This window comes from Oncorhynchus gorbuscha, unplaced genomic scaffold (assembly GCF_021184085.1).
Source record: "Oncorhynchus gorbuscha isolate QuinsamMale2020 ecotype Even-year unplaced genomic scaffold, OgorEven_v1.0 Un_scaffold_346, whole genome shotgun sequence".
Taxonomy (NCBI): domain Eukaryota; kingdom Metazoa; phylum Chordata; class Actinopteri; order Salmoniformes; family Salmonidae; genus Oncorhynchus; species Oncorhynchus gorbuscha.
Window position 1 is genome coordinate 591,000 of NW_025745205.1, and position 14,174 is coordinate 605,173.

General features: G+C 43.6%; 1 protein-coding gene across 5 annotated transcripts; it reads left to right on the forward strand.

The window, feature by feature from the left end:
• The first annotated feature begins 4,896 nt into the window (after positions 1–4,896).
• LOC124017862 (zinc finger protein 219-like) lies at positions 4,897–13,629 on the forward strand. Of its 5 annotated transcripts, XM_046333102.1 has the most exons (6): positions 4,897–5,401; positions 9,527–9,663; positions 10,063–10,437; positions 11,924–11,996; positions 12,100–12,591; positions 12,697–13,629. In XM_046333102.1, the coding sequence occupies exons 1-6, from the start codon at positions 5,104–5,106 to the stop codon at positions 13,281–13,283; spliced, it is 1,962 nt and encodes a 653-aa protein (XP_046189058.1). In that variant the 5' UTR covers positions 4,897–5,103; the 3' UTR covers positions 13,284–13,629. The 5 variants fall into 5 exon arrangements, with proteins under 5 accessions (XP_046189058.1, XP_046189056.1, XP_046189057.1 ...); XM_046333100.1 differs by having other exon boundaries at positions 12,100–13,629; XM_046333101.1 differs by having other exon boundaries at positions 10,066–10,437; positions 12,100–13,629.
• Positions 13,630–14,174: the final 545 nt, after the last annotated feature.

Sequence of the window (14,174 nt, forward strand, 5' to 3'; positions counted from 1 at the left end):
ATATAAACTCGTTAGTGGAAACATGTTTGTCTGAATGCAGCTGTATTGATCCTCTGGGAGAATAAACTTGGTTAAGCTTTCATAGTGTCTGTTGAGTTGTTTACTCTGAGAATTAGAACCTAACACTATTGAAAAAAGCTGTTATAGCAATATCATGAGTACAAACGTCATTGGTTCTAACATAGTCGTATGTCTGCAGGATGTTTGCCCTGGTCTCATACGTCTACAATACAACGTGGTTCATATTTACATTATCTACAAAGACTGTTACGTTTTCTTGGCTTCTTTAAGGCCAACAGCATCACTCACATTGACTGCTAAGATCATGGTTGTGTTCTTCTAACACTAAAGTTATAGCAGATACTGAAATTCTACTGTGAGACTGAAAAACTGTCTGTTCTTCTGTAACAATTTCACCAATGGCTGTTGCTGTTTATTGATAACATCCTATAATTCCCTCAATAAATAATATTTTTCAAAGAATTCCATGGTGCTTCTTGACCCTAAATACGCCTATTGATGTCACCTGTTAAATTCACTTCAATCAGTGTAGATGAAGGGGAGGAGGCAGGCTAAAGAAGTCATTTTTTAGCATTGAGACAATTGAGACATGGATTGTGTTTGTGTGTCATCCAGAGAGTGAATTGGCACGACATAAACCGGACCCATCTGTTACTATCTGGCCGGCCGACTGGTCCTAATCTGGCCGGCCGACTGGTCCTAATCTGGCCGGCCGACTGGTCCTATCTGGCCGGCTGACTGGTCCTATCTGGCCATTTTGTTCCTGAGAGCAGCTCATCAGGCCTGTGTCAGGAATAGAGCGAGAGAGCCAGAGGAGGGGAGAAAGTTGGGAAGGAGAGAGGATGATGTCAAAGAAGATAGGGCTGACAGACTAAAATCCCACTGGGCCCTGACTGATCTAGTTTTGATTAACATTTGGTCCAGTTAATTAACATGAAATCAACCAAAAAAAAGTCACCATGTCATTGGATTTGGGTTAAAAGTTTGGTGAAAAAAAGACTAAATGCCCTTACGTTGATGACTTTTTGTCAGATGTGTGTGTACTGGTAGCGAAGTCAGGTGCAGGAGAGCAGAGATTTGTGAAACAGGCGCACACTTTATTTAGGCAAAAGTGCAAAATGTGCAAAACAGTCACAAGAATTATGTTTAACAATAAACATCTTTGTGAAAAATAACGGGAAAAACAAGCCAGTCTGGTGCATCAACAATACACACGTAACACAAACAATCTGACACAAAGACAAGATGGAGAACAGAGTAATAAATACATGTAGATTGATTGGGGAATTTAAACCAGGTGTGCAGGGAACAAGACAAAACAAATGGATACATGAAAAATGGAGCGGCGATGGCTAGAAAGCTGGTGACGTGGACCACCGAACGCCGCCCGAGCAAGGAGAGGGGCCGACTTCGGCGGAAGTCGTGACACTTTTTGAAAATCCAATCAATTTTCCACGTTGATTCAATGTCATCACATTAATTTTTGGGGGTTGAAATGACATGGAAACAAAGTTGATTCAACCAGTTTTTGCCCAGTGGGATGAATGTCAACTGAATATATTTTTATCACTGACTTTTCACCAGTGATGTAATCACAAGCCGTAACCTTTTACACTCTTGGTCCAGCCCAGCTCAATCCTGACCTATGTAAATGAAAGATTGAGAGAAAGAAAACTGACTTTCTATGAACAGACAAATTGAAATGTATTGAATTAGATATGATATGAACTCATTTGCAGAAAGGTTCACAATTCCATCGAAGGGGAATGTGCACACGAGTGTTGTTGCGCCATACCAACAATTTGGCTATCTTCCCCGTCACATCATGAAAGGTCTTGTTGATGTTCTTTTGTCTCTCTCTCTGACTCTTCCTTTCTCCTCTGACCAGAAGGGACCGGTCGGCCAGACAGATAGGACCGGTCGGCCAGACAGATATTGGACCAGTCAGCCGGACAGATATAGGACCGGTCGGCCAGACAGATATAGGACCGTTCGGCCGGACAGATAGGACCGGTCGGCCAGACAGATATAGGACCGGTCGGCCAGACAGATATTGGACTGGTCGGCCGGACTGGTGGCGGTGGGGTTATGTTGTGGGCAGGCATAAGCTACAGACAACGAACACAATTGCATTTTAACGATGACAATTTCAATGCACAGAGATACCGTGACGAGATCCTAAGGCCCATTGTAGTGCCATTCATCCTCCACCATCAACTCATGTTTTAGCATAATGCACGGCCTCATGTTGCAAGTAACTGTACACAATTATTGGAAGCTGAAAATGTTCTTCCATGGCCTGCATAGTGCATACTCACCATGTCACCCATTGAGCAAGTTTGGGATGCTCGGGATCAACAGTGTGTTCCAGTTCCCGCCAATATCCAGCAACACAGCCATTGAAGCAGAGTGGGACAACATTCCACAGGCTACAATCAACAGCCTAATCTACTCTATGCAAAGGATGTGTGTCGTGCTGCATGAGGCAAATGGTGGTCACACCAGATACTGAAGGGTTTTCTGATCCACGCCTTTACCTTTTTTTTAAGGTATCTGAACAACAGATGCACGTCTGTATTCCCAGTCATGTGAAATCCATAGATTAGGGCCTAATTTAAGTATCTTAATTGACTGATTTACTTATATGAAATTGTTGATTGTTGCGTTTATATTTTTTTCGGTATAGATTGATCCTATATAGATTGGCCCTATATAGATTGACCCTAAATATATATTGACCCTAAATATACACTCACCGCCCAGTTTATTAGGTACACCACCCCGTTCAAGAAAATGGAACGCTCCTACAGACAGTGAATCAGGCAAAGCAGGCAGACAGGCATCGAGGCAATGTCACTGTTCAATTAAACGTTATAATAGGCAAAAGGAGTGAACTAAGCGACTTTGAGCGTGGTATGATCGTTGATGCCAGGTCCAGTATCTCAGAAATGTCCGACCTTTTCACACACGACAGTGTGTAGGGTTTCCCGAGGCTGGAGTGACAAAACAAAAAACAGCTCGTTGATAAGAGCAGTCGAAGGAGAATGGTAAGAATCGTGCAAGCTAGCAGGCAGGCCACAAATAGACAAATAATGGCGTAGTACATCAGTGGTGTGCAGAACGGCATCTCGGAACGCACAACTCATCTGTCCTTGTCATGGATGGGCTATTGCAGCAGACGACCACATCGGGTTCTACTCCTATCAGTTAAAAACAAGAAGAAGCTGCTCCAGTGGGCACGCAATCAACAACAATTGAGGAGTGGAAACAAATTGCCTGGTCTGATGAATCCCATTTCCTGTTGCGTCATGCTAATGGCAGAGTCAGGATTTGGCGTAAGCAGCATGAGTCCATGGACCCATCCTGCTTGGTGTCAACAGTACAGGCTGGTGGCGAGGATGTACCGCCATCCAATCTGCAGCAACTGTGTGATGCCATCGCGTCAACATGGACCAACATCCTTGTGGAACGTTTCAGACTTGTAGAATCAATTCCCCCGAATAATTCAGGTTGTTCTGAAAGAAAAGGGGGGTCCGACCCGGTACTAGGTGGGTGTACCTGATAAACAGGTCAAATAAATTGACCCTAAATATATATTGACCTTTTAATAGATTGACCCTAAATATATATTCTCACTTTGCTTCCAAATTAAATCAGTTCAATAAGTTGGAAGGAAAGGATTTTTTCCTTTTAAAAGTACAGGAAATTAATGCAGTCCGATTTGACTTTCAAATGTTTTAAAGACAGAGAAGATTTACATTTTCTGTGTCAATGAGTTTAGTCAGTAAATTAACAACTTACTTCAAGCCATTTGATCAATATTATAGCCTAGTAATAGCTGAGTTATAATAGACTTGCATTTGTTTTAGAGCTTTGTAGAGATCATGCCTGTCAATTTAATTCCTCCCTCCTCCTTTCAGGCCAAACTACTGTCACAGAGGGGGACACAGAGGGGGAATAGAGTCTGGACAGACAGAGAGGTGTCCCCCTGATACTCACAATGCAGAGCGAGGGGAAACTGTAGGGTTGAGGTTCAAGGTGCGAATTGTCCATTGAAATGTGGCAACTTGGACCTCAACCCTACAGTTCTCCCTCGCTCTGCGTTTTGAGTGTCAGGAGAGGACACTTTACATCCCAAAGGATTACTCTCCAACAGGTTCCCCAAAGACATGGAAAACATTAACCATTAGTGGGAAAAACATCTAAAACTGACCCAAGATCAGCATCTAGGTACAACTTAACACTGCTCCACCTGTGACATAATGAAAGGCAGGGGCAGGAGTTTTTCCTCACCACGTGACCAGACCAGGGAACACTTCCTGGCCCTAGATTTAAGGGGAATGGCTCGGCTTCACACTAGTGGGGTTTTCATATGAAAACTAGGTCTATGTGTTTTGATCCATTTGAATGGTTTCCACATTGAACACTACCCTCTCTGTGTAGTGGTAGTGTTTTCAGTTCAACTGTCTTGATGCTTGGTCCAGAGTGGACTGATAATGTTATGACAAGTAAATATTTTAAACATCCTTATGAATGTGTATAGGTGAACAGTAATTAAAAAATTATTTCCATTTGCCTGTCAACAATATACTTTAGATTTACTATCAGATTGATAGGCTGTAAAGATGTTGATGGAATTCATATATATGAATAGTAGGCTAGTCTGTCATACTGTTGTAATTTAACTGTTTTAATTAACTGTTTGTCGTTTATTTCTATTAAAAATACCAGAAATAGTTAAATGCTTTATTTTAGAAAAATCATGAAATATTGTTTACACCAGAAAACATGTTTATTATGGAGCTCCAACATTGTTATTATGGAGCTCCATGTTGTTATTGTGGAGCACTCCTATACAGTAGGTGGCGGTGTCCAACTTTCAAGTCCAGCATATGATTACATTACTGTGATGAGGAACAGGAAAAATAATCTCACAAGCGAGCTACAAACAAAGCTAGCTAGCTATCCATGTTTAGTTTCTGATATTATTGTATTTGTTTGAATAGCTTGCTAGATACTCATAATAAAGAAAACACAAAGACTGTTTACATATTGAAAAGGGACCAAAAGCGTCGGGGGACAATGTCGGGTTCCGTGGTCGAGTTCCAGGCGCAGATAGCCTCAATCATGGAGGTGCTTGCCAACGCGGCTGTTGCCGAAATCTGCAAAGTTGTTGACGATGGCTATGCTGTTGTGCACCTGAAGATGTCCCAAAGCCACAAGGAGAACGAATTTCTCCGGAGGAAAATGAAATTGATGGAACTTCAGATCACCAGGTTTCGAGCAGATAGAACAAAGTCTTCAGAGGGGTCCGTCCACAATCGCTTCCATGGAATACGCCTCATAAACAGACACAACCATCGAGAAACTGCAACGACAGGTTGGTGATGATGATGAATTTGACACTGTGCGCGTATTATAAATTAAATTACAGATTACCGACCATTTCGAATCCCACCGTACCTTCTCCGCTATGCAATCTGGTTTCCAAGCCACGCTCAAGGTCCTAAACGACATCATAACCGCAATCGATAAGAAACAATACTGTGCAGCCGTATTCATTGACCTGGCCAAAGCTTTCGACTGTCAATCACCACATTCTTATTGGCAGACAACAGCCTTGGTTTCTCAAATGATTGCCTCGCCTGGTTCACCAACTACTTCTCTGATAGAGTTCAGTGTGTCAAATCGGAGGGCCTGTTGGCCGGGTCCTCTGACAGTCTCTATGGGGGTGCAGGGTTCAATTCTCGGGCTGACTCTCTTCTCTGTATACATCAATGATGTCGCTCTTTCTGCTGGTGATTCTCTGATCCACCTCTACACAGACGACACCATTCTGTATACTTCTGGCCCTTCTTTGGACACTGTGTTTTAACAACCCTCCAGACGAGCTTCAATGCCATACAACACTCCTTCCGTGACCTCCAACTGCTCTTAAATGCTAGTAAAACTAAATGCATGCTCTTCAACCGATCGCTGCCCGCATCTGCCCACCTGCCTAGCATCACTACTCTGGACGGTTCTGACTTAGAATATGTGGACAACTACAAATACTGTACCTAGGTGTCTGGTTAGACTGTAAACTCTCCTTCCAGACTCACATTAAGCATCTCCAATCCAAAAAATAAATCTAGAATCGGCTTCCTATTTCTCAACAAAGCATCCTTCACTCATGCTGCCAAACATAACCTCGTAAAACTGACCATTCTACCGATCCTCGACTTCGGCTACATCATTTACAAAATAGCCTCCAACACTCTACTCAAAAAATTGGATGCAGTCTATCACAGTGCCATCCGTTTTGTCACCAAAGCCCCATATACTACCCACCATTGCGACTTGTACACTCTCGTTGGCTGGCCCTCGCTTCATACTTGTCAGCTAATCCACTGGCTCCAGGTCATCTACAAGACCCTGCTAGGTAAAGTCCCCCCTTATCTCAGCTCACTGGTCACCATAGCAGCACCTACCTGTAGCACGCGCTCCAGCAGGTATGTCTCACTGGTCACCCCCAAAGCCAATTCTTATTTTGACCGCCTTCCAGTTCTCTGCTGCCAATAACTGGAACAAACTGCAAAAATCACTGAAGCTTTAAGCACCAGCTGTCAGAGCAGCTCACAGATCACTAAACCTGTGCATAACCCATCTGTAAATAGCCCATCCACTAACCTCATCCCCATGCTGTATTTATTTATCTTGCTCCTTTGCACCCCAGTATCTCTACTTGCACATTCATCGTCTGCACATTCTACCATTCCAGTGTTTAATTGCTATATTGTAATTACTTCGCCACCATGGACTATTTATATTGCCTTACCTCCCTTGTCCTACCTCATTTGCACACACTGTATATATACTTTTTCTACTGTATTATTGACTGTATGTTTGTTTATTCCATGTGTAACTCTGTGTTGTTGTATGTGTCAAACTGCTTAGCTTTATCTTGGCCAGGTCACAGTTGCAAATGAGAACTTGTTCTCAACTAGCCTACCTGGTTAAATAAAGCTGAAATAAATACAAATTAAATTAAACATGAATCTTCAATTTGACCCCATCCATCAATTGTGTTTTACAAAGTTCAAAGCTAGTATAATACAGCCATGATTGATGTACTGTCAATACAGTTCGGCCTAGATGTAATTATTGAGATCCACCTCAAGAGGCTGAAGAAATTTGGCTTGGCCCCAAAGACCTTCATAAACCTACAGATGCATCATTGAGAGCATCCTTACGGACTGTATCACCACCTGGTACTGCTATTGCACCGCAGGGCTCTCTAGAGGGTGGTGCAGTTAGCCCAACGTATTTCCGGGGGCACCCTTGCCAGGACATCTACAGCACAGGTGTCACAGGAAGGCCAATAAGAATATCAAGGACCTCAGCCAGCTGAGCCTGTTCACTCACTACCATCTAGAAGGTGGAGACTTTACAGGTGCATCACAGCAGGGAACGAGAGACTGAAAAACTGCTTTTATCTCCAGGCCATCAGACTGTCCCCACTAGACTGCCTCCGCCCAGTACCCTGCCCTGAACTTAGTCACTTTAACCACTAGGCTACGCTGTCGCCCCTAGTCACTGTTACTAGCCCGGCTACCACCCAATACTCGACCCTGCACCTTAGTGACTGCTGCCCTAGTCACTGTTACTAGCCCGGCTACCACCCAATACTCTACCCTGCACCTTAGTGACTACTGCCCTAGTCACTGTTACTAGCCCGGCTACCACCCAATACTCTACCCTGCACCTTAGTGACTGCTGCCCTAGTCACTGTTACTAGCCCGGCTACCACCCAATACTCGACCCTGCACCTTAGTGACTGCTGCCCTAGTCACTGTTACTAGCCCGGCTACCACCCAATACTCTACCCTGCACCTTAGTGACTGCTGCCCTAGTCACTGTTACTAGCCCGGCTACCACCCAATACTCTACCCTGCACCTTAGTGACTGCTGCCCTAGTCATTGAACACTGGTCACTTTAATAATGTTTACATACTGTTTTACCCACTTTATATGGATGTAATGTATTCTAGTCAAGGCTCATCCTATATAACTACTGCTGTACACACCTTTTCTACTCATATACTGTCTATATATACCATCATATACATACATATTTATTCCGGACTCTGACCATGGTCGTTCTGATATTTCTTGATTCCTTTTTTTATTTTTTGGATGTGTCTGTATTGTTTTGTATTGTATTACTGCCCTGATGGAGCTAGAAACACAAGCATTTCACTGTGTTACAGTAGGTATTACTGCCCTGATGGAGCTAGAAACACAAGCATTTCACTGTTACAGTAGGTATTACTGCCCTGATGGAGCTAGAAACACAAGCATTTCACTGTTACAGTAGGTATTACTGCCCTGATGGAGCTAGAAACACAAGCATTTCACTGTTACAGTAGGTATTACTGCCCTGATGGAGCTAGAAACACAAACATTTCACTGTGTTACAGTAGGTATTACTGCCATGATGGAGCTAGAAACACAAGCATTTCACTGTGTTACAGTAGGTATTACTGCCATGATGGAGCTAGAAACACAAGCATTTCACTGTGTTACAGTAGGTATTACTGCCATGATGGAGCTAGAAACACAAGCATTTCACTGTTACAGTAGGTATTACTGCCCTGATGGAGCTAGAAACACAAGCATTTCACTGTTACAGTAGGTATTACTGCCCTGATGGAGCTAGAAACACAAGCATTTCACTGTTACAGTAGGTATTACTGCCCTGATGGAGTTAGAAACACAAGCATTTCACTGTTACAGTAGGTATTACTGCCATGATGGAGCTAGAAACACAAGCATTTCACTGTTACAGTAGATATTACTGCCCTGATGGAGCTAGAAACACAAGCATTTCACTGTGTTACAGTAGGTATTACTGCCATGATGGAGCTAGAAACACAAGCATTTCACTGTTACAGTAGGTATTACTGCCCTGATGGAGCTAGAAACACAAGCATTTCACTGTTACAGTAGATATTACTGCCCTGATGGAGCTAGAAACACAAGCATTTCACTGTGTTACAGTAGGTATTACTGCCATGATGGAGCTAGAAACACAAGCATTTCACTGTTACAGTAGGTATTACTGCCATGATGGAGCTAGAAACACAAGCATTTCACTGTTACAGTAGATATTACTGCCCTGATGGAGCTAGAAACACAAGCATTTCACTGTGTTACAGTAGGTATTACTGCCATGATGGAGCTAGAAACACAAGCATTTCACTGTGTTACAGTAGGTATTACTGCCATGATGGAGCTAGAAACATAAGCATTTCGCTACACCTGCGATAACATCTGTGAAATGTGTGTACGTGACCAATAAAATAAGATTTGAGGATGCATCATGCTTTCTTTGTACTGTCAACACAGCTAGGATTCTTTTAGCTCTACAGACACATAACATACATCATGAACATATGTTTGTTTTGTTCTTTGTAAAGCACCATTGATGGATGGGGTCAAATGAACCTCCCCCTTTTATTTCCAGGACCTACTTGGCAAAGCAGAGCCAGACTTTCCAACAGGAGTTTTGGGAACAGCAGCATTCAAAGAGACAGACAGCCCATAGACGTGGACCAAGACGATGTCTCTCCATCAAAGCATATGGATGCTACAAGTGATGAGGTAAGTTCCAATTTTAACAGACGATTTTAGACTGTCACAGACTTATATCTGTTTTAGTCTCGGACACCAGACACTTCCTTCCGCCTGGGGATGAGGTTATGTCTGTATAGACGAGTATCTCAGCACATTATAACTAGTGATGTAGTGGTTAAAAATATGGTTGGTAAACGATGATCAGTGAGTAAAGTAACAGTCCCTATACTTTAAATGCATTTTTGTGCCAAAGGGTTGTAAAAGGCATGTGTAACATACAGAAGGTGGAGTTTACCCTCCACTACACCACTGATTATAACACAATAACAACAAGACAATTACTATGAATTTCACGCCCATATCTCCATTCAGTAGATAGTGTATGCTCTGTCTCACTCACTCATCTCTCCCACTTAACCCCATCAGCAGTCAGCAGAGACAGAGGAAGGGGAACCAGACCTGCTGATCATCAAGGTGGAGGGAGAAGCCGATGACCATCACTCTAGGTTCAGCCACCCAGCTAGAACAGTGGAGGGCAGCAGAGAACTAACCACCCAACCGGCTGCAGCCACCACAGAGGACACTGCCATCCAGTCCAGTGGCCCCAGAAGCAACAACAACTACAACACCGCTATGGAGGTCAGTGGATCTGATGCCATCCTCCTCCAATCAGAAACAGGGAATGTGAACCAGGGACCCCAGCAGTACACAGGATTTGAACCCAAAGCAGAGAGACCGAGTCTGGACACAAAGTGTGACTTGAACGGGGACCTCAATCTCCTAAGAGATTCTTTAAACCAGGTATGGAAAGAGGTAGTAGTGACTGATGATGGTGCCTCTGCTGCTCACACTAAAGTAATGGACCTAGGGAGTGGCCCAGTGGGCCCAGAAACACAGACCAGCTCGGCCACAGATATGAGCAGTGTATCTAGTGGCCAGCAGGTGGATAGAGGTTTCGAGTGGGGTCAGGTGGGTACAGCTACTACACCACAGGACAATGGGACTGGAAATAAGCAGGGAGTGGGAGTGTTTAACAGAAATGCACCAATGATTTGCCATGATTTGATGAAAGACAACACACCGCTATTGGTTTCACCCGGCTTCCGGTCCTCAGAGATAAATACAGGCACCCATCTTGACACAGGAAATGCAGGCGAGGCCAACAAAGCTAGTTGGTGTTCGTTGGCAAGCCTCCATAGACACTCTGAAATACCAGGAAGAGGAGTTCAACAACCAGCTCATACCTCACTTCCTGTCAGCCATTTTAGACCAAGCACCACAACTTCCTGTCATTTGAGTAATCTTGCCACAGATGTTAGACCTGGCACCGTAGAACGACAGTACGGTTTCCCGAGCTGCCATAAGAAGTTTGTCCACGAGAGTGAGTTGCAGCAGCACGCTGTCATCCACACCAGAAAGCGGGGGTTCGCCTGCAACTTCTGTGAGAAGAGCTTTGAGGGCGCCAGCCATCTCCAAATGCACCTGAACGTCCACACTGGCGAGAAGCCCTTCAGTTGTGCACAGTGCGGGCGCAGGTTCTCCCACACCAGCAATCTGAAAAGACATCAGAAGCTTCATCATTGATAACTGACATGGAACAAGAGATTCCTATTGAAAAAAAGCTGTTATAGAAATATGATGAGTTCAAACGTCATTGGTTCTAACATAGTCGTATGTCTGCAGGATGTTTGCCCTGGTCTCATACGTCTACAATACAACGTGGTTCAATATTTAAATTATCTACAAAGACTGTTATGTTTTCTTAGCTTCTTTAAGGCCAACAGCATCACTCACATTGACTGTTAAGGTTGATCATGGTTGTGTTCTTCTAATAATACTGTGTGCGTCACACTAAAGTTATAGCAGATACTGAAATTCTACTGTGAGACTGAAAAACTGTCTGGTCTTCTGTAACAATTTCATCAATGGCTGTTGCTGTTTATTCATTAAATCCTATAATTCCCTCAATAAATAATATTTTTCAAATAATTTCATGGTGCTTCTTTTGACTCTAAATATATATTCTCACATTGACCCTAAATGTAATGTAAGGAAAGGACATTTTTCAAAATTACAAGTGAATTATTGAGGTCCAGTTTTAGTTTCATATGTTTTGAGAAGCTTTAGATGTTCTGTGTCCATGAGTTGAGTCAGTAAATTAACAACTTAATTCAAGCCATTAGATCAATATTATAGCCTAGTAATAGCTGAGTTATAATAGATCTGTTTGTTTGAGAGCTTTGTAGAGCTCATGTCTCTCTACTTAATTCCTCCCTCCTCTTTTCAGGCCAAATCTACTGTGGAAGGGGAGAGAGACCTCCAGCCATGGAAGAAAGAAGAGGGTCTGAGGGAGATCCCAGGTAATGATTTATGGATTGCTGTAATGAAAAATGACATACTGATTGACAACCTCATTGTTTTATTTGACTGCATATGACCATCATGCTTTTGTTGTCTCTTCAGGTACTGATAGTGGCCACAGAATGACAGACCCAAACACACCGACCTCTCTAGACACGGACCAAACAGAGCTCACTGAGCAGCTCAGAACCAAACAGAGCATAGTGACTGTCAACAGATCAGACACTGTTTTCAAGTCAGACCCGGAGCCTGAGAGCTTGAGCCAGGTGTTTCAACTCACAGGTCCAAGACCTGTTGGTAAACAGCAGTGTAGCCTGAACCCCGAGAGAACAACCGATCTGCCTGTAAACTCCCATAAGCGAAGAGGCAGTGATACAGCGAATGATTGGCCGTCTTGTTCTAGTTATGCTGCCGAGACGGTCTCAGGAAGCCCCTCGCCTCTCACAAAGCTGAACCCCATTCCCCCACTTTCTCAGATGGTGAGGAGTGAACACAAGTATTCCCAGGTCGATTCAGAAGTCATGTCGGAGGTCATAGTTATCGACCCCCTTCCTGTTGACGATGGGGATGGCACGCCCTCGTCGTGGAGACAAGGTGACATAATGGAACACGGGCATCATCAAGGAGGACATAGTGAAGCAGATGCCATGCTTCTTGGAGGACATTCGAGTAACACTTATCTTCATCATCCTCACCCAGGTGTCCAGCCAGCAGCGAGACAGAACTCACCTGACAATCACTTCTACACCATCGGCATGGACAGCGCTTTCCACAACCGCCTCGGCAACTTTCAGAACCCCGCAACCACCGCCACTCCATACTCCACGGAAACCGAGGAGCTGCAGTACCCCACCTGGGTGGATTTCCCTGGGAGCGCCCCCGACACCCACCTGGGCGACGTGACTGGGACTCATCAGGACAGAGGGTCTAGGGAGGATGGGGCGAGGTCCTACAGGTGCACCTTCTGTGGGAGGGAGTACCCTCACCTGTGCCAGCTCAAGATGCACCAGAGGGTTCACACGGGGGAGAAACCGTACGAGTGCGCCCTGTGTGGGAAGCAGTTCAGCCAGCTGTGTAGCCTGAAGCGGCACCAGAGAGTACACACAGGGGAGAAACCTTTCAGATGCGCTCAATGTGGGAAACAGTTCTCTCATTCCAGCAATTTAAAAGTGCATCAGAGTGTCCATACGGGTGAGAAACTGTTCCACTGCACCCAGTGTGGGAAGAACTTCTCCTTTCTGAGCAATCTGATAAGACACCAGACAGTTCACACACGGAAATTATAGGTTGTGTTGTGATTTGGGATAGTGTTTTCTGAATTGATTGTAAATTGTATGTGTATGATTGCTCTGGCTTAAAGGTTGTTATCTGTTTAATTCTCCCCTGACTGTTATTTTGTATTCTGGAGCCTTTTGTAAAAATGTTATAAAAAGAAGTGACACTAAATGTTTGACTGCAAATTATTATATTGGTTCATGTTGGTTATTTTTGTCTAAAATGTTCAACTTATTGTATAAATTCCTACAGTATTTGTGACGCAAAGTGTTGAAAATAATCAGGCGAAACTAAGATTTTGTCACAATCAACATGGTTGTGTTAAAGTTCAAAAGAAATAAAGCAACTCATGGGAAATTTGAAAAAGGTATTGTCTTTGAGAATGAGAGTAATACATTTAGCTTTATCTCAGCAAATACATCTCTGTGATCTCAGTGTTTACGGTAAACTGTCTCCGGAAGTAGATTGTTTAACCACATAAGGGTTTTACTCTGGAAAGTTTGTTTGCTTGCTAAATAATAACAAAGATGTCCAACTTCGTTTTTCGTGCGCGTGTAGATTCCGTTATGGAAACTTTAGCGGCAACAGTCGTACGAGCAGTGTGTCAAATCATGGAAGAATTCCTCTGAATCTGGCTCCACCGTTTGAACCATTTTGGCAATAAACTATTATGACCCCATTCCTGAAATATGGACATATCTTCGGTTCCCCTCAATGACGATCACATGCTGTGTTAGAAGGGAGTGACACAAAAAAAAGTGTCTCCCATAAGTAAACATTGCCCCGTCACAGCCCTTCTAAGCACAGCCTTTCCACTCCCTATTTAATCTTGCTCTTATGAATGACTGGGTTAGAACCAGGTCTCCTGCATTTCACAAGACTGTGTTAGCCCACATAACTAA

What these genes read in the sequence shown, in the direction of transcription:
- LOC124017862 (XM_046333100.1), top strand. Translation starts at nt 5,104, where the DNA reads ATGTCGGGTTCCGTGGTCGAGTTCCAGGCGCAGATAGCCTCAATCATG. An exon ending in TCGAGAAACTGCAACGACAG is followed by an intron (nt 5,402 to 9,526) that starts GTTGGTGATGAT and finishes TTTTATTTCCAG; the next exon opens with GACCTACTTGGCAAAGCAGA. An exon ending in TGGATGCTACAAGTGATGAG is followed by an intron (nt 9,664 to 10,062) that starts GTAAGTTCCAAT and finishes TAACCCCATCAG; the next exon opens with CAGTCAGCAGAGACAGAGGA.